Source organism: Ctenopharyngodon idella, chromosome 8 (assembly GCF_019924925.1).
Source record: "Ctenopharyngodon idella isolate HZGC_01 chromosome 8, HZGC01, whole genome shotgun sequence".
Taxonomy (NCBI): Eukaryota; Metazoa; Chordata; class Actinopteri; order Cypriniformes; family Xenocyprididae; genus Ctenopharyngodon; species Ctenopharyngodon idella.
Genome location: NC_067227.1, coordinates 17610631 through 17632268, shown reverse-complemented (window position 1 = coordinate 17632268; position 21638 = coordinate 17610631). Strand labels below are relative to the sequence as shown.

General features: G+C 37.1%; 1 protein-coding gene across 1 annotated transcript in view; it reads right to left on the bottom strand.

The window, feature by feature from the left end:
- Positions 1–21638, bottom strand: part of celsr3 (cadherin, EGF LAG seven-pass G-type receptor 3) — a 93048-nt gene that overhangs the window by 45264 nt on the left and 26146 nt on the right. Inside the window, 25 exon segments of the mRNA XM_051903887.1 lie at positions 610–798; positions 928–1101; positions 1270–1391; positions 2095–2192; positions 2324–2443; positions 2579–2705; positions 3044–3123; positions 3269–3381; positions 3474–3648; positions 6067–6273; positions 6466–6592; positions 7936–8103; positions 8185–8365; positions 8436–8585; positions 10205–10388; positions 10514–10723; positions 12888–12982; positions 13065–13166; positions 13246–13429; positions 14636–14756; positions 16609–16750; positions 18706–18763; positions 18765–18875; positions 20929–21039; positions 21309–21494. Of these exon segments, the coding sequence (XP_051759847.1) occupies positions 610–798; positions 928–1101; positions 1270–1391; positions 2095–2192; positions 2324–2443; positions 2579–2705; positions 3044–3123; positions 3269–3381; positions 3474–3648; positions 6067–6273; positions 6466–6592; positions 7936–8103; positions 8185–8365; positions 8436–8585; positions 10205–10388; positions 10514–10723; positions 12888–12982; positions 13065–13166; positions 13246–13429; positions 14636–14756; positions 16609–16750; positions 18706–18763; positions 18765–18875; positions 20929–21039; positions 21309–21494 (3535 nt within the window).

The following is a 21638-nucleotide window of genomic DNA, read 5'->3' as shown; positions in this document are numbered from 1 at the left end:
TAAAGGTAAAAATAGGGGGAAATAAGCTGATAAATTAAAAAACAAGTCTAATATCAAACAGTGTTATTTTAGTATCACTGAGATACTACTACATTTTTATTAATATTTTGAATTAGTTTTTATTTTCATATGTTCTGTTTTGATTTTAATTTTAGTTTTGTTTTAAGTTTTAATAACTTAGTTGTGTGTTTTTGCCATTTCTTATTCATTTTTTATAATTTCTGTATATTTTTATTAATTTTATTTCAGTTATAGTTATTTTATTATATCAAGTCAAACTACATAAAATGAAAAATGTTGCCTTGGCAATTAGATTTTTAAAAAAAATGTTTTTTTATATTTTATTTTCCTCCAGTTAATGATTATTTTATTTCAAGTAATTCATGAATTTTTTTTTGGCATGGTTTTAGTTTTAGTTAACTATAATCAGCCAATAGCCAGTAAAGTACAGTGTTATATAATTATTAATGTTTTTTAAGATTAAACTTAGGTGTACATTAGATGAGGGCAGATGGTAATCTGAATATAAAAATAGGTAATATAAGCATGCAAAATTAAATATCATAATGTATGGGTATTGGCCAATACTGGATAACATGTGTGCCTCACCCTTGCGATGTCTGTGTGTGAGCCCGTTCTCATCTCCACTGGTCAGCGCTGCATCTGGCTGATTGTTATTAGCTGCGTCCTTGCTGTAGTCGCCCCCTAGGCGGCGCTCTGAGCCCCATTTCTGCAGAGAGTGCGCCTCACAGCCTTCCAGCGCTGGCCAATAGGAGAGCAGGTCATTGCCATCCAGATCTGACACATAAACAGTTCCAATACACTAACAGTTGGGCATCATGAAACTAAGAATTAAACTAATTTTCTGCACTCCTTTGGCTTCACTATCAATAATAATATAGGTGTCTGCAACAATGATATCAGTACCTTTTCCACTGTTGTGGGAGGGCTCTGTGAGTAAACGTTCACCATGACCAGTCCGTTTGAAGCGTCGCTGGATGCGTCCACGCAGGCGCACATTGTCTTCGCTCTCCGATGACGGGATGGACAAACTCCTCTCTTCCTCCAGTGAGAGATCAGAATCTGAGTCTGAGTCCTCACCTGACAGACAGACAGAGTAAGAGGAATAAATGAAGAACAGATCAACTAAATGTCACTAATTCTGCTAGAGAGTTGTCACAAGACATGGCCACTAGTGAATACTTTTCAACTCAAAAATGAATAGCGAGCAATTGTAAGTATGTAAGTGTTGTGTGTGTGAATACGTACATGCATGCAGGTTATTGTGTGTTAGTGTACCTCCGTTGCGGTGGAACATTGCCACATCCAGGTCAGTGGCCCCTGTGTGAGCAAGATTGTGTTCTAGAGTCTGCCGTGCCAAGAGATTCTCCCTGAGAAAAACATAAATAACACATTAGCTTCTTTAAAAATAAATAAATAAATGAATCCGTGGCGGAAAGAAGTAGTTCTGCACAAAAGAGGTTTTTAAAGACACTCCGTTGTTATTTCTTATTTATTTACACACTCGTGCCGTCAAACTGTTGTATAAACGCAATATTACACTCGTAGCCATGCAATATGGCTGTATATCAGCACGCTGTGATTACCTACATCCGAATCACAGCCGTGCTGATATACAGCCATATCGCACGGCTACTAGTGTGATATTGCTCATATATATATATATATATATATACACACTATTGTTCAAGTAAGGGGTCAGTTTCATACATGCATACATACATATATAATATATATATATGTATGTATGTATGAAACTGACCGCAGACTTGAACAACAGTGTATATCATCAGTGAACAGTTCAGTTACACAATTTTACATTAATTTAAATTACATGAATTATATGAATTAACAATGAACTAACATATAACTTATTACATTAACTTTCAACAGTTACCATAGTTAATGAGACCTAATACATTAATGTTAACAAATTGAACCTTATTGTAAAGTGTTAACATGTTATTCCTTTTAAATTATAATCCTTCTTTGTTTTAAAATTTGCTTATTATGAGGTATAAATTATTTTAAGATTATTGAATCATAAATTGATGTGTTGACGTGTTGACAGACCTTGCACTGCTGACTGATGATATAGTTGAAGTTCCGAGTGTGATCCGGTGTAATCCGCTCTGTTCCAGCAGGGAGGCGCTGTTGTACGGGTTTTGGCCCTGCACACACAGAGCAGGTTACAAATCTACATGCTTATTTTCACTCCATGGGTTTAAATATGTGTTTGTGTGTGTGTAACTGTGCATAGAGCGGGGGTCATATGTTAATACGTGTGTTTATGTTCACTAACAGTAATCTGAGGAGGTCTGGGAGGTTCTTCACTGGGGCTTTTTTTGCCCAGACAGGCCAGTTTCCAGGCCTCCTGCACCTCTGAGTTCAGGAGAGTAAAAACCAACAGTACAGCCAAACCCTGAGACAAGCAAGTAGGAGAATAACATTATAATACATTACTTAGGACACAATTATTAAAGATTACAGCTAAAAATGACAATGATAAAGCACACACACAAAAGAAAAAGATGTGTAAGAGCCAATACACACTTACCTGTACGCAACAGAGGACAATGAACAGGTAGTGGAATGCCAGGACACTGTTATTAACAGCCATAAGACCAAACAACCAAACACAAGAACTCAACAATAACAGGAGGAAGGCACTGCGGATAGTAGAACTGAGAGAGAGAAATAGAATAAAAGGAATTAATATAGAATAAAGAGATGAAAAGGCATTAATTCTGTGCTGAAAACACTCATGAAATGCAGGAAAGAAACTACCATTATAACAATTATAATTATAACATTACAATTTCAGGAAAATAAACAGGAAAATAAATTATGAATTATGAATATGATAAATATTATGATGACATAATATAAAATAATTATTTTTAAAGATTTGTAAAGAAAAAAGCTAATTTTCCTTCCTCTCAATCAAATCAGTAATTTCTATAATGTCCACGGTCCCACTTTTCATATTGAATGTTCCTGAATACATGCATGTTGTACTTACATCACGGGCAGCTTTTTTATCTCCTTCTGAGTGGGGTTGCACGTCATACGCAGGACCATTAAAAACATCCCACCATTCATCTGTAAAACAGACATAGAGAGTTGCCAGTTTAGACCATCAATGCTGTACCACATACATCCAAAACACAGAGAGAGAAATATAAAGACACATAAAGATCCTTTATATGGCACAAACAACACACATAAACACTGAAAAGCACAATACCAGTATGACGACGCTAACTGGTCCCGCAAAGCTCCACATGAGCTTATCGTACATGGAGATCCAGCAGAAATCTGGGTTGCCGTACCCTTCTGGATCCAACCCGACTGCCAGCCCTGCAGCACACATACATGTCACAGAGCATATCTATATTAAAGCATACATTTGTGTGTGTGTGTGTGTGTGTGTGTGTGTACCTACTACCTACCTGTAATGATAGCAGGGACTCCCCAGCCAATAGCATAGTAGAATCTCATGGCTCCATAGTTGATGTTTCTCACTTCTGTCTGCATGCGGTAAATATGCAGAGCTTCCACAAACAGCCATGCAAATGCCGACATGAAGAAGTAATGGAGCAGAATTGCAACCACCGTGCACAGGAACTACACCAACCAGAGACAATAAACCAGTAAGTAAACAGAGAAATTAAAAAACATACTGGATGTATATATACTCAATAAAGGGCTTCAAAAATTGAAATATGCATTAAAAATATAAATATAAATCACTTAAATTAATTTCCTAAGGTGTACTTAATGTCAGTAAGATTTTTACACTAAAATTAACTCTCTTTTTTTTGATGGAATATTGCAGTATTTATTATAAATGATTTATCTGTGCACATCATTATTTTTTTTTAATGTTTTATTCATATTCCCTCATAACTCTTTAATCAAAATAACTTCCCCTCCCTATTGCAGCAACATCTCTTCTCTGATAAGTGTTGACTGGCGTAAGGGCGGGACAACCAGTAACTCACAGGAGATTGACCAATAGCAAACCACAATGATCCAACCATCTAATCAATTCCTCATGTACAAAATCAAGTCCCACCCCACATTTTTTCTTGTTCAAAAAGCCATTTCACTCCATTTTCAAGCCATATATACGTCAGAATAGGGAAGAAGAGACTATCACAACCTCCATTTCATGTCGACTTTAAAGGATAAGTCCACTTTTAAATAAACTTTTCCTGATAATTTACTCACCTCCTTGTCATCCAAGATGTTCATGTCTTTCTTTCTTCAGTCGAAAAGAAATGAAGGTTTTTGATGACAACATTCCAGGATTATTCTCCATATGGTGGACTTCAATGGACACCAAATGGTTGAAGGTCCAAATTACAGTTTCAGTGCAGCTTCAAAGGGCTTTAAACGATACCAGACGAAGAATAAGGGTCTTATCTAGCAAAACGATCGGTCCATTGAAGTCCATTATATGGAGAAAAATCCTGGAATGTTTTCATCAAAAACCTTCATTTCTTTTCGACTGAAGAAAGAAAGACATGGACATCTTGGATGACATGGGGGTGAGTAAATTATCAGCAAAAGTTTATTTAAAAGTGAACTAATCCTTTAAAGGGTTAGATGGGCATATCTCCTTTAAGACTTAAATACACTGCTGTGGGTAACAAACATCTTTGCATATTAAGTATTACATGAGTAACTCTTTTGAAAAACTTAATGATGTATTTACAGTTACAGCTGTCGAGATTAATTTATCATGAAAAGTGTTGATTACAGCATTATATTTAGAGTTACTCCCATTGCAGCACTGAGCATTGTAGTTAATCACAGTTGTCTGTTAAGTGCACAAATGCAATGATCTCGCCACTGCAACTCTCATGAATGATGGCCTGATAAAAGTGGGCTATTCTGAAAACATGTAGTTGTACATATTGATAATTCAATTCATAGCCAGAGTGCAGCACTGAGAAAATGATCATTGAGTGGACTAGTGCAGGGTTTTCAAACCTGTCCAGATTTTGTATGTCTCCCTCATCTAACACACCTGATAAGAGTGTGTCAGATAAGGGAGACGTACAAAATATGCAGTGTTGGGGGTCCTCCGGGACAAGTTTAAAAACACCTGACCTAGTGGTTGGCACATGTGTTCTCACTTATTGAGCTCAGTCGGGTGTTGTGAGTTCACATCCAGCTCAAAACAGTTCCTGATCCCATTCCCATCATTTACTGAATACTCTCTGCTGTACATGTCCAAAAAAAAAGAGAATATAAGGTCTAAAATCAATACACGCAAGCAAAGTCAATGTCTGAGGGAGAAGATGAATTATGAATGAACACTTACTCTATCACAGACACACACCCACATCCCAGCCCAGCAGTTGAAATTAATAAACTCAGCAGTAACAGGCTTTTAGTGTGAGTGGTTTGCACTCCAGAGAATAATGTCTGTTAAAAATGGTGTTAACCCGCTTTAGAAAGAGAAAGAATGTGTGAGTGTCTGTCTGAGGACGATAGAGACACGGAGAGAGCGTCTGTGTCAGAAAAGTGTTTAATAACGTCTGTTTCCCAACTCACTGTGTGGTGTAAGTGGTTTTTGGACCATATTGCGCTAATGGCTGTCGGTTTCTGAATGACAAATCATTTTTAAGCTGCCTAGTGCTTTATCCTGACAATCAGCTCGCTTTCTACTGAACTATTCATGATCTTTAAAACCTGCTGTTACACTTGGCTTATAAAAGCTGTAAAATGTAAAGTGGGCAACAAACATTTAAGACCACATTGAAAATCTGTGACTTCAAGTTTTAGGATCTTGATATTTTAAAACAAAGACAAATGATAAAGAAAATCATATGATGAAATATTTTTTTAATGATTGATTGATTGATTCATTCATTCATTCAATCTACAAATAACAATGTGCGTTCAGCAGACTACACAGACTGTGTTTTTTGACTGTTACAGTGTTTTTGTGTTCGAGCCCACCCAAACTTCCTTTGTCTGTCTCACTAACCCACATTTAGATTCAGACCCACACAGACATCTCTCTTCTCTGACCTGTTGCTCCGTCTGGTTGATGCCCAGCAGGTATGTGAGGTGGGAGAGTAGAGTAGCGGCAGCCATGTTGGAATGAATGCTGCGTGTGTTTGATTTCAGTCCCCTCAGGCACGATAAAACCAGCACTGTTAGCAACAACGCCGCCATGGAAACTGAGAGCGAGGAGTACGTTACTATGGCGAGGGTCTCCAGGTCACCCTCTAACTGCTGCTTAGCAAAAAGAGAGAGAGAAAAAGAAAAAAGATATCAGCAGTGATGATTGTGCTGAAGGAGATGTCACAATGGAACATCATGTTGCTATGTAGAATCGTATTCTTGAAAAACATGGAAAATGTGACTCTTTTTGTAAAGAATAGCTGTTTAGTAGTTATGTGGCCTTGATTTTTTTGTGTACTATACCTCTCTCTGTGAGCTGTCCATGAGGACTCCAAATGTTCCCAGTCTGTGGCATTGACAGCGAACATGTGACATGTTCCTATAGACCACACTACAGTCCCTCACAGTCCAGCAGCCTCCTGCTGATACACTGAACACACACATTCACAGTATTTACCATTCATTTCTTACAATAACAATATGCACTACCTTTCAAAATTTGGGTTGGTAAGATTTTTTAATGTTGTTGAAAGTCTGTTATGCTCACCATAATTTATTTGATCAAAAATTCAGTAATATTGTAAAATATTATTACAATTAAAAATGACTTTTATATTTTAACATAATTTTAAATGTAATTTATTCCTCTGATGGCAAAGCTGAATTTTACTCCAGTCTTCAGTATCACATGATCCTTCTGAAATCATTCTAATATGCTGATTTTCTGCTCAAGAAACATTTATTATAATTAACGTTTAAAACGTTTTTTTGCTGCTTAATATTTTTGTGGAAACTGTGATACACTACCATTCAAAATTTGGGATAAGAAAGAAAAAATGAAGAAATTAATACTTTTATTCAGCAAGGACCAATTAAACTGAGCAAAAGTGACAGTAAAGACATTTATAATATTACAAAGATTTCTATTTCAATGAAATGCTGTTCTTTTGATTCTTTTCATCAAAGAATCCTTAAAAAAATGTATCATGGTTTCCACAAAAATATTAAGCAGTTTTATTAACTGTTTTCAAAATTGATAATAATAAAAATTAGGGATGCACCGATACTGATAGCAGTATCGGTATCGGGCCGATACCAAGCTCATGTACTTGTACTCGTACTCGTAAAAATACCCCCGATACAAAAGATCGATACCTCACGTGACGTAACTGACAGAATTTTCCGTGCACAGAGACACCGAGCAGATGTCAGCCTCAGAGGTGTGGAAATACTTCAAAATTAATGATGACAACACATACATTGCGAACTACATGCTTTCAATCACAATTCGTTATCGATTAGTGAAGGCGGGATAGGCGGAATCGCGCTGAATGACACAGACCAGAAGCACTCTCTCTCGCACGCTCTCTCTCTTTGTTGCGTGCGATCGGTTCTCCTTGCGTCTGAATGGTCAAATGCACACATAGTTGTCAAAATGTCCATCGTGTGGAGTATCTCACGTAAATATAGTGGGTTATGGCTTAAGTGGACGTAAACATTTGGGTGAAAACAGGATATGTGTCAGTATCCATGGATTCGGTCTTAAAGGGACCGTAGCCTATATTTGTCATAATTGTTAAAAATGGTATCGGTGCATCCCTAATAAAAATAATTGAACACAAATCAGCATATTAGAATCATTTCTAAAAAATTGTAATTATTTCAATGTTTGACCGGTAGAATGATTTGGTCAAACAATAGTGCTTCAATAGTGGTTTTATTTGCTCTTGAGACATGAGATTGAGTAAATAAGGACTGCAAACACAAACTCACGGGCTGCTGTGATTCCACTGCACACACAGCGGTTTGCTGCGGTTGCTGGTCTCCAAAAGGCGAAACTCCAGCAAAACTGGTGTGTCCAGAAAACCCTCCACAAATGTCTGATTATTATACACAGACACACTCACCACAGGCGAGTTCAACACAGGGTGTCTGGGTAACCTGCAAAGATGCACACATGGTTAGAAAGATGATCACAAGTGATCTGTGTTTTGATTATCTTTAGTTTAGACCTCTTCTAACCTGACCCCACGACGGTCTGTGTGGTATTTAGGAGGAAGAGCAGCCCCCAGGCTTCGATAGATGAAGAGGATGACAATGGAGACAGGCGCCTCTTGCAGTGACAAAGAACGTCGTGCTGCCGTCGCTTCTAGCGTCTGATTGGCCAACAGGTTTACAGGGCCAGCAGGAGATGGAGCTGAAACTAAACACAAAGTATTGCTCAGTGCTTTTAAGCATTTTAAGTGGACTTAAAGAGTGTGTATGTGACTTACAGATGTTGCGCTGTGGGACTAGTGCAGTAGGGGGCAGCACAACATGTGTGTGAGCGTCCCAAAGCGCTTGACCTCGGAACAGAGTACTGTGGTACCGTGGAAACCGTCGCCGGACGTGTGTGTGGTTGTCAACGCGATCCAGAGTCATGACTGCAACACACAAACAAACACACTGTGTGAACTACAGGATTCTTTTAATAGATCTGCTCTCTGTAGTGCTGCAGTTGCAGTTTCTGAAGATCATACTGTACGTGCACACTGCAGGTGTTAGTCTCACATTGATCTTTCTCAGCTTTATCTCACACTACACATGACAGAATATTTCCGATATTTACTTTTTCTCAGCATCAGCTGACTAAGCCTCTCTGTCCTCTAGAATCTAAGTTCTTTGCTGGTCACATACAAAAATTAATATTTACTGGTTTAAAACAACATACCACACACCATTTAAAGTATTATGTCCATTACCGTAATATATATATTTAAATTGCTGGTCTTGAAACTTTCAAAATTGAAAGGTTCCTTCACAAATAAAAAATAAGCAAATCAACAGAACTGCTTCAAGACAGGTCAATCGAGAATTTTAAACTGACCCGGATATTTTCATTCCCTCAAAACCCATCAGAAATAATTCTAACATGCTGGTTTGGTGCTTAAGTAATACTTACTATTATTATCATAGTTTTTCAGGATTCTTTGAAAATTATTTGGGCATTGATTTGAAATAGAAATCAGGGCTTGACATTAACTTTTTTGCTCACCAGCCACTGTGGCTAGTGGTTTTCCAAAGGTACTAGCCACTCAGCATTTTCACTGGCCACAATTTTGACATCGATACCATGGGAAAAAACTGCCATATAGATATTTTTATTATCATCTCATAATTTGGCAGCAGGTATATATTAGGCTGCTGTCACTTTAAGACCTGACACACTGATCTATTATACTGTTACATATGCATTTTCTTTCTCAACTGTTTACGTTCACTTAAAACATAACTGACCGTGTTTACATGAATACTCGCCAAGACCAGCATTTTGACATTATATTGTGTTTATTTGACTGTTTAAGCGCAATAAGCACCGAAAAAAAACTCAATTTAGTACTGAGAGGGGGCTTTATGTGTGTGCACTTTGGGTGTTAGCACAAAATCTGCCAGAATTAGTAAAATTATGCGCAATACGCGCAATCCCACGCCGAAATTCAAGCCCTGTAACACCAACAATATTCATCCAGAGCAAATGAAACGAGTGAGTGAGGGGAGGCGGGTTTGTGTGTCAACTTGCTGTCGGAGAGATGAGAGAGCGAGAAAGCGCAGCTGGCATTGTGTATCTATTCTTCGGAAAATTAGTATTGGAAGTGTTTCAGATATTTCAGTATAGATATGTATTGAAAAAAAAAAAAAAAAAAAAAAAATCGTTATTTTTGACAACACTACATTGCACTTAGTTTATGATTTCAGATGCCTTTTAAAAAGACTACAATTGAAAAGTGTATATATTATATATAAAATTCAACCTGCCAGATGGCTAGTAGGAGTGACTGCATTACACGCCACTGCTAAAATCCACCCGCATTTGGTGGGTTGGCGGGTGTTAATGTCAAGCCCTGATTATAAATGTCTTCACTGTCACTTTTGATCAATTAAATGTCCAATATTCTTGCTGAATAAAAGTGTTAATTTCTTTAAAAAAAAACAAACAAAAAAAACTTATTGACCCCAAACTTTTGTATGGTATTGTTTGTGTTTGTTGTGTATTGATGCTGACCGATGTTTGGGGCGACAAGTGCAACAGGATTGAGGTAGGTCTGTTTCATGTTCTGGGCTAGTATGCGGGCGTACTGCTCCAACAGATCGGCCAATCCCGCCGCTCCGCTCTGACCTGAACTTTGACCCCTCCACAATGCAGCACTGCCCGGACCCAACAAAACACTGCAGCCTCGTAACACATTCTGCAGATAGAGACAGTGCGAGAGACAGAACAGAATGAGACGTTAATCAACCAGTCTTATCAATCTCAATAAAATTTGAATCTCAAATTTCCAGCTATTCATCGGTTCCCTAAGGTAATTCACACCTCATTGAAATGTGCATCCTGAGTGGCTGTCAACCCAAAGCCTGACTGGAGGCTCTCAAAGGTCAAGAGGCGAGACAGCAGCCGCTCGGCTATCTGAAGGTCATTGCCATAGAGACGGGTTGTTGCCTCTGTGACATCACGAAGCTGATGAGCCAGTTTTTTCTCAATGATGGTGCTGAGTTCTGTCTCATTTCTCTCTACGGCCTCCAGCTACACACACACACACACACACACAAACACATTGAAAAGATGGTTATATAATGTAGACAATTGGCTCCAATACTGTATGCATGACCATGTGAAAGTTATGGGCCTTAGCTCTGTTTCACACTTCCTGTGTCTACATGAGCTATGGGTATTGAATTCATTTATGAAGAATGAGCAGTTTGAAGCAACAAACTGTGGAGTTTTGATTCGGTTTCATGTAGATTAATGATTTGTGGATGTTATATACAACCCCAAATCAGAAAAAGTTGGGACAGTATGGAAAACACAAATAAAAAAAAAGTAGTGATTTCTAAATTTACTTCTACTTGTATTTCATTGCAGACAATGCAACAGCACATTATTTAATGTGTTCCTTATGATTTTTATTGTTTTTTTTTGTTTGTTTAAAAAAAAAAAAAAAAAAAAAAAATTCCTATTTTGGTTCTTGCAACACATTTCAAAAAAAGTTGGAACAGTAAAGCATTTACCACTTTGTAATGTTGCCATTCCTTTTCACAACACTTAAAAGACGTTTAGGGACTGAAGACACCAAGTGATGAAGTGTTTCAGGTGTAATTTTGTCCCATTCTTGCTGCAAACAAGTCTTAAGGTGGGCAACAGTACGGGGTCTTCGTTGTCGCATTTTGCGCTTCAAAATGCGCCACACATTCTGTATTGGAGACAGGTCGGGACTGCAGGCAGGCCAGTCAAGTACCTGTATCCTCTTCCTCCGCAGCCAGGACTTTGTAATGTGTGCAGAATGTGGTTTTGCATTATCTTGTTGAAATATGCATGGACGTCCCTGGAAAAGAGGTCTTCTTGAAGGCAGCATATTGTGCTCCAAAATCTCTATGTACTTTTCAGCATTAATGGCGCCATCACAGAAGTGCAAGTTACCTTTGCCAAGGGCACTGACACAACCCCATACCATGACAGACCCTGGCTTTTGGACTTGTTGCTGGTAACAGTCTGGATGATCCTTTTCTTCTTTGGTCCGGAGCACACGGCGTCCATTTCAAAAATACCTAAAAATACTGATTCATCTCACCACAGTACACGTTTCCACTGTTTGATGGTCCATCCCAGATGCCTCCGAGCCCAGAGAAGTCAACGGCGCTTCTGGACACTGTTAACATAGGGCTTCCTTTTGGCACAGTACAGTTTTAATAGGCATTTGTGGATATATCTACATATTGTGGTACTTGACAAAGGTTTGCCAAAGTAGTCCTGAGCCCATGTGGTAATATCGCTTATAGATGAATGACGATTCTTGATGCAGTGCCGCCTGAGGGATCGGAGATCACGGTTTGCGCCCTTGTCCTTTACGCACTGAAATTCCTCCACATTCCTTGAATCTTTTAATTATGTTATGCACTGTTGAAGGTGAAATAAGCAAATGTCTTCCTATCTTTCTTTGAGGAACATTGTTTTTAAATATTTCAATAATTTTCTCAGGTATTTGTTGGCAAACTGGTGATCCTCGGCCCATCTTTGCTCCTAAAGGACTAGACCTTTCTTGGATGCTGCTTTTGTACCAAATCATAATTACAATCACCTGTTGACATCACCTGTTTCAAATCACATCATCATTTAACCAATTTACCTGATTACTAGCCCTAAATTGCTCCTGTCCCAACCTTTTTTGGAATGTGTTGCAGGTCTGAATGACAGGAAAGGATGTATATTTACAAATGAAAGTAAGCTGACCAGACAAAACATGAAATATTTTGTGTTCACATTGTCTGCAATGAAATACAAGTCAAAGTAAATTTAGAAATCACTACTTTCTTTTTTTATTTGTGTTTTCCATACTGTCCCAACTTTTTTTTGTGCAATTGTGCAAGCTCATTTATCCTATTCATACAGCACATTATAAATTTGTGTTGCCTAATGCATTTGTTTAGGCATTCTATTTGTTTAAAATTACAAAATAGTGTAGAATTTTAATATCAGCCATTTATTGGTTATGAGCCCTAACATGAAAATAATTACGGCCAATAATTTAGAATTTTAATATCTATGCATCCCTACAAAATTTTCAATGAAAATTTTTTTTTTTTTTTTCAGAAAAAACATTATTTTCTGAAAAAAAAAAAAAAAAAAAGCCTGTGTGAAACAGCCCTTATTATAGTAAATGGATGATAAATGTGTAAGTATAGCTTCTCACGGCTGTGTTTAGCTCCACAAAAGGAGGAGAGGTGCAGTTATACAGATCTGGATCCAGCCATCCTCTCTCTCCATCACAATGTCGAATCGCAGTTCCTTCAAAAAAAAGAGATGGACTGATGGATTAGACGGACTTCAAAAAAGAGACATAAAAGACACAGACATTAATCACACTCACCTACTGATCCTTTGGGACAAGGGACAGCAGCAGGCAGGTTGAACTTTGTTCTGGGCCACCAGATTGCTGATGTTATGGTCTTCGGACAACCATCATAGATCACTAAGACAAGTGGGTGAGGAAATGATTAACAAATATTGGTAACATGAAGGGATTACTGGTTGGATGGATGTGCATGTACCTTCACAGCCTGTCTGTGTGACCTCAGCAAACGGATTATCACACATGTTGCACTGTCGGCCAATCACGCCGGGTCGGCACTGGCACTGGCCGCTCTCAGGGTCACATGACCTTGAAAAGGAGCCCACTGGGTAGCAGTCACATGGCAGGCAGACGTCACTGCCCCGCCGTCTGTAATGAAACTCCTGGTACACACAAAAACATCTATATGAACGCATGCATTTACACAAAACCGATTTTAAAAAAAAATTCACAAAGCCTAGTAATTATAACATAATAAAAAATATCGACATTCATGTTTTGATCATAATAGCTATAATAATAATAATAATAATAAAATCATTTAACTGTATATTTCCAAAGCCTTAAATTATTGTGTGTGTTCATGTTTTCCTTTGGGATTGGAGTGTAATATACGGATAATGAAAAGCCTGATGCAGTACAGTGTGAGGGTGAGTAATGCTTTATTATAGCACCCCAGAGTGAAGAACACACATCTCTAATCTCTTAATTACACTTAAACACACACACAAACCAATTAACACTTCCCTGACCAGCTATACTGTATATAGCAGGCATTTACTCCTAAAAATAGTACCAACTCTAAAGTACTGTACATGTTTAAAATACATGTTTGTTTTTGACAATAACTAGTGGTCTCATTTAGAGAACAAAACTGGAAGGTTTTAACTGTACATACCTGCAAAATGACAGTTTGTGAAAAAATGCAGAAGAACATGCAGCTAGTGAGAGAAAGTAACCTAACATAGGCCATTACTATAGCTGTAGTCATCCAAATTATGACTGCAATTTAAAGCTGTGGTGACTGCAGGCAACTGAGGATCTGCAATATTGCATCTGCATTGCAATAGTTTAGTTTATTTCCCTATTATTTTGTAATGCAAATTGCAAAAATTGTAAAAACTGTAAACTGTGTTTTTGTAACTGCAAAAATATACATTGTAGATTCACCACAGGCTGATCCTGAGAAAGTCTGTTTTCACTCCCCTGAAACTCTGAGAAGGACAGGAACATGAAGTGTTCCCAGAGGAGCATAACGCTCAGCATGTTTATGAAGCTGCTGGTTGTTGGAACGGCTTTTACGTCAGTGACAGCTTATCCTAAGAAAGTATGGCATGGAGTTCTTATGGCGTGTATATAGAGTATGTCTGGTCTCAGGTTATAGAAACTCTAAAAGGGTTTAGGAATCTAAGCTAGTAGACATCTTTTCTTACATTGTTGCCACAGTTCACACCAAACAGGTTAGAAAACAGATCAGAACCTCAGATTACAAATTAGGGCCAAAAATCTGGATTAAAGGTCTTTGATGAATCCATTAGTGGTGACTAATGACTACCTATTTTTTAGGTAAAGTATTCAGTTGTGTGTACCTTGCAGTGGCAGTGTCCAGTGGTCTTATTGCAGTCTGTGTCAAAGCCTTTACTTGCTTCACAGTGGCAGGGTCCACATGTCGGGCTGCCCCACCAACCGCGAGGACATTGCTGCTCGATCCTACAAACAGACCCAGTTAGATTTGATCAAATACCTATGTATCTAGGGCAGATCTGACACAGAGAGCGAGCCAGCGTGACAGAGAGAGAGAGAGATGGAGCCGACAGATAAAAGAGAGCAGATGAGATTGCCGCTGTTTTGAAGGATTTGGCTGAGCGTGTGCGTGTGTTTGAGGTAGGGGTTGATTTAGGGTCACATGAGTCACAGTCTGTCGGCAAACTTAAGTCTACTTTCATCCGTTCAAAGGCAGCAAACCTTAAGCACACACACACACATGCAGCTAAGCAGAACAAATGCATCATTAACATGAACACAAACCTACCCACCGTACACATCCAGGCTTTTGGATAAGCTTGAACACTGGATTAGTGCGGAAAAAAAAAAAAAAAAAAAAACTCTCTCTCACACACACACACACACACAAATTCGACCATAAACCTGAATGCATCAATAAAGTCTTTGCCCATTTATCACTGATTATCTTACTGGTACATTTGCATGTCTATTTATTAGAGATTACATATTAGTGTAAGAGTAACTGGACTTCAGGACAGAGGAGGTACAGTACACGGCAGAAATCCTTTTTCAGTATTTTTCTCTTTCCATCAAAATCAGCCTTATAATAAAGTTACATTTTCTTGAAAAGCAAAACTGTTAAGATAAAAGATTAGTTTTCAGAAAACATACACTACCAGTCAAAAGTTTGGAAACATTACTATTTTTAATGTTTTTGAACGAAGTCTCTGATGCTCATTTAGGCTGTATTTATTTCATAATAAATACAGAAAAAAACAATAATATTGTGAAATATTATTACAATTTAAAATTATGGTTTTCTATTTTAATATACTTTAAAATATAATTTATTTCTGTGATGCAAAGCTGAATTGTCAGCATCATTACTTCAGTCTTCAGTGTCACATGATCCTTCAGAAATCATTCTAATATGCTGATTTATTATCAATGTTGTCAACAGTTGTGCTGCTTAATATTATTTTATAACCTGTGATACTTTTTCAGGATTCTTTGATAAATAAAAAAGTTAAAAAATATCAGCATTTATTTCAAATAGAAATCTTTTGTAACAATATACACTACCATTCAAAAGTTTGGGGTCAGTAATTTTTTTTTTTTTTTTTTTTGAAAGAAATTAATACTTTTATTCAGCACAGATGTGTTAAATTGATAAAAAGTGATAGTAAAGATTTATATTGTTAGAAAAGTTCTTTTTAACCTTTTATTCATCAATGAATCCTGAAAAAAGTATCACAGGTTCCAAAAAAATATTAAACAACACAACTGTTTTCAACATTGATAATAACTGAGTATCAAATCAGCATATTAGAATGATTTTCTGAAGGATCATGTGACACTGAAGACTGGAGTAATGATGCTGAAAATTCAGCTTTGCATCACAGAAATAAATTATATTTTAAAGTATATTAAAACAGAAAACCATAATTTTAAATTGTAATAATATTTTACAATATTATTGTTTTTTCTGTATTTATTATGAAATAAATGCAGCCTTAATGAGCATAAGAGACTTCGTTCAAAAACATTAAAAATAGTAATGTTTCCAAACTTTTGACTGGTAGTGTATCTTGAAGTAAATGTATTTTTATTAGCCTATAGGCATCTTTTAAAGTATAAACAGCACTACATTTTATTAGATTTCTGCTTAAAACAAGGAAAAAATTATTTGAAAAAAATTTATTTGATCTAAATTGATCTTGTTTTGAGTATGTTTAGATATTGTTACTGGGCAATTCAAGTAGTGACGTGTGTGTACATTTAGTGTGTATTTGTGCTCATGTAATTGCGCATGATTGTGATGTGTATGAATGTGTACCTGTGTTGGCAGTACTGTCCGTAGTGACTGTCCTCACAGTCACAGATATATCCGTGAGAGGAGCTGGGCTTCCTGTGACACTTTGCTTGATTCTCGCATGGGTTAAGCTGACATGCATCCATACAGCTTTTACCATAGAATCCTGTATTTGAAAAAAGTAAAGTGTTACAACACAAACCCCAATGATATTTAAAGATTAAGTATGTCATTTTTTTAGAAAGTACTTTCTCAGCTTAATATGCAGAGACTCTGTAAGTAAGCTATTCATATGTTTCTTTCACTGTAAAGTATGATCACTGTGACTGCTATCAGTTGGCTCAACCAATGGTGTGAGTTTGGGGTGGGACTATCTGTTTAACCAATTAATGGCAGATGGAGAGAGTGTTCTGGTGTTTGTATGCCAGCATGTCTTTAAAAGGTGTCATTATATCATAAAAAATCTAATTCTCTCTCTGACCTTTTGAGATTAAAAAAATGAAAAGGTACATTCAGAGCTTAGAAGATCCTTCATTGAAAGTAAACTGCAAAAAAAAAAAAAAAAAAAAAAAGACTTGTTGCACAACTTTATGACTAATCACATCAATTCAACCTTGACAGTATGAGCAACATGCTTCAGAGTGAATTGTTTTGTGAACATACAACAACGTAATGCAGGATGAGGCAGTGCCAAATATATTGGATGCGACAGCAAACTCTCTGCTTATGCTGTTACTCATTTTACGTGGCTTAAAGGCACATCTGCAAAAAACGCCTGTTTAAAGAGTCAAAAAAATTAAATAAAACATGACTAACATTATAAGTGAATATCAGGGGAAAAAATAATGCAATAAACATTATGAAATCCATCCTAGATAATAAAGAAAATCATACATATGCCCCAATGAAATCCACAACAACTAAATATACTTGAGAAAAAAACCTTCACATACATATTTATTGAATTTACAGCATAAAACATACAGGAACTGAATGGACAGAATCTCAATCTGTTTTATGTGTTGAGATATTTCAATCTCAACACATAAAACAGCACAGCCTTGATCTCATCTTCATCGGAGTCATATAGAAAAGCCTCCATCTGCACAACAAGTGATCAAAAGACACAATAACCCCCTTTCTCTCTCTCTCGCTTTCAGCAGAGAGATGTTTGAACTACTGTATAGAAGCATGTGCAAACCCTATTAAGACGAATGAAAAAAAGCTTTCTAATCAGAAATGGAATGCAGTAATGTAACCATATGCTCTTCTGGTGAAGCTTTCCACTGCTTTGAATGATATGGAAGTCAGTACAGGATTACAATAAAGCCCTCAGAAAAAGTGACTTTATTGAACACACATTCAACTAGCACGCTGCAGTGCAGAGATGTATTAAAAATGCAAAATTATGTATGGGAATCTAACAAACAACAGAGCAAGAAGAGATATTGCTGTTCTTAAATTTAGGCACTCGTCTCTTATGCACTGTTCGCGCGTGTGTGTGTGTGTGTGTGTGTGTGTGTGTGTGTGTGTGTGTGTGTAAGGTTGTACGTGTGGGTTTACTCTAGGAGGGGGTCTGAAAAATTAATTCAGAGTTTATGAGGGGAGTCTTTGATTTCTCTTTCTGCACAGCACTATTAATAACACTGGGCTGATGCAACTCTAACGGCATGATAATGAAGTGAACGAGTCTGTATCTTCATTTAGACATGATGGGAGCTCATACAAACACAGGCAGAATTTGTAAATGTATCTTTTACTCTGTGTGGGTGAACCATCAGACTGTTAGGATAGAAACCACTGACATGCTCAATGTATTATTAATACATATATGCAGGCGTCTAACACCACATTGAAAATCTAGGATTCAAAAACTTAAACCTGGAAATAAACTAAAAGTTTTAGGATACTGAATGATTTAAAACAAAAATGTACAATTCTGTAAATTTGTGATCAAATTCTTATGCTGGTTATATAAAATGTAATGAAAAATTTAATTACATTTTAAAAATGCAACATAAATCTTCACTAGTGGTCTCAAATTTTTAAACACCATTGTTTGTATACGAAACATTTTCATTCTGTACGTTTTGCATTCAACGATCATAACTCATATCTTACCTGGTTCACAAACACAGGTGTGTCGATCCCATTCATCGGTGCATTGGCTGTGGGCAGGGACAAGGGGAGGAGTTACACGGGTTGCCAACATTACAGCCAGTCTCCACTTTGATGGTTCTGGAAGGGCGGGGCAATGAAGGGGAATCAGGACGCACCCCCAGACGTACCCCCTGAGGACACATGCCAGAACATTCAGCACACAGACATAAATATCAACCCAAATAATGACGCATCAAAAAATAAAAATAAAATAAATAAATTTTCCACAAAAATATTAAGCAGCACAACTGTTTTCAACATTGATTACATTGAGCAACAGATCAGCATATTAGAATGATTTCTGAAGGATCATGTGCTGAAAATTCAGTTATTTTAGATAATATATAATACAATTTAATAGTATTTCACAATGTTAGAGATTTTACTGTATTTTTGATCAAACCTTTAGATACAATCTTTCTGTGCATCACAGGTAATGTTACACACTTCACCTTTGACATTAGCTAAATAAATAAATAATCAATTAATAAAATTAATGTCCTTAGTTTCCAATAAAACAACAATATTTATAATAATGATTATAAATGGGAATTTACTTGATAATTGATTTACTGACTGCACATCTCAAGGAACTTTTATATTATCTCTGTTCTCTAAGTTCTCATTAATTATTCAACTAATTGTCAGCTTGTTAAAAACGAATGCCCCCATTAGGAATTAATAACTACCAATAATTTATACATTAAAGAAAGTTGCCAAAGTAGAAGTGCGGTGAGCACAGTTTAGGTTACATCAAGTCAGTAGCGTAACTTTGCTTTTAAAAGTGGGTGGGACAGGAGTGTGTGTGAGTGTGCCCAAAAAATAACATTACGATGTCCAGAAATCAATTTCAATAGTACATGGAGTTTAACAGATCAACAGTCGGGATCATTAATATGTACGGCCCCCAACTTTTGCATATACCAGCCCATGTTCAAGTCGGTATTAACGTCGTGGAGCTGCAAGCAATGACAATAGCGAAAATGGCAGATGGATCAATAATAACTGTTCATGATCCATGATATCATGATATATTTAGTGATATTTGTAAATTGTCTTTTTAAATGTTTTGTTAGCATGTTGCTAATGTACTGTTAAATCTGGTTAAAGTTACCATTGTTTCTTACTGTATTCACGGAGACCAGAGCCATGTCGTTATTTTCATTTTAACCCAAAAACGTTTGTAGTCTGTATAATTCATAAACGCATCTGCATTCTTATCGAGTCTCTCCAACTGTGTGCAGCTTTAGCCCCATTAGCCGTGCAGCACTTTCAAACTTATTCAGAATCAAATGTTAGCAAACATCCACAAAATACATGCCATACTTACGTGATCTGCTGCATCACAAACAGTTTGTAAAGATCCATTTTGAGAGTTATATTTGCTGTGTGAACTTCAGTATTGTTTATGCAATGTTTATTGGAGTCGTGAGGTTGGGGGCGGGGAGCACGAGCATTTAAAGGTGTACACACCCTAAATCAGAGCATTTTTAATTCCACCCCAAAATAGGCAGTTAAAACATGGTATAATAAAAAATCTATGGCATATTTTGAGCTGAAACTTCACAGACACATTCTGGGGACATCTTGTAAAATGTCAATTCTAGGGAACCTTTAACAATATAGAACTCATGTTATCTACTATAATAACAATATGTTGTTAGTCTCGAGATTCTTTGGTTTGTGAATAAATACATTGATCCGCCATTAGTGTTTGTGAGTTCTAATGGTCTGGCGGTAGATCTGTTGTTAAGCATGCCAGAGGTTCTGGGTTCTAATCTGCCCTCGTATAGTTTTCTTTTCTCATTAAAACCAAAGATGTTCATCAGTGATTGTATATCAAGAGCAGGGACACGTTTCTGTGCACTTTGTTTCATGATTTCAACAGAACGAATAGGGGGTTTCCGCAACAGTTAGCGATAGATTGAAGCGCTAGTCTGTGCAATGGTTTCAAAAACAACCCATTCCAGCACCAGATAGCCTCTTATTTAATTCTGCTAGTCAACTAGAGATGCTTAATTTGTATTAGATACATCTGTACTGCAAGATGTTTCAAAAAGTGGTGAGGACAATATCGACCCTGGCAAAAACTGGTGGGGACATGTCCCACCTGTAAATTAAGCCTATGTATCAGGTTATAATAAAAACAGACTACAAATATGACTGAAAGTTACAAAGACGAACCTGAATACAGCCACGTATCCCATTTTGCACCTCTCCTGACCCTAAAACTCCACCCACATGCAGATGCTTCACCTTTACACCATTAATCTCATTCCCAACAATGACTGTTCCCTGTGACAGAGAGATTTGAAGAGAAAGAAATGGAGAGAAAGTGAGATTAAATTAGTCCATTTAAGTTATATTGCATGTATTTCAGTGTTTAATCACTAGACCAGTGACCTGTGTCTGATTTGTAGTTTAATCCACAAAGATTAGGATCTGATATTCCAGAATTCCAGATTATGGATTACAACAGGATTATAACAGTGAGTCAGCAACATAATAGAGGTTAGCAGACCACTTATGTGTGGATGTATATATTTGTGTGTGAGTGTGTGTACCTGATACAGTCCAAAGTCCAGTCGTACTGTTGCAATATATCGAGTCTCTCTGCCACTCCTGACATCACGGAGCTCAAGCTGTAGGTCATGCCAGCGTCCATCACACACCTGAACCTGATCCAATCTCAACCTGACCGGCCGAGTCGAACCCCGTGCCACAGAAAACACCAATTGACCAGAAACCACCTGGAATCAGACACATACTCAATTTCTCAATTTAATTTATTGATTGCATAGGATATGTGAGTTATATTTGATCAGCTAAGCATCTGGAGCCTTTGGAGTTCAAAGCAGAATTGTCTACTTCAAAGTGCTATGGGAAGTCAAGCT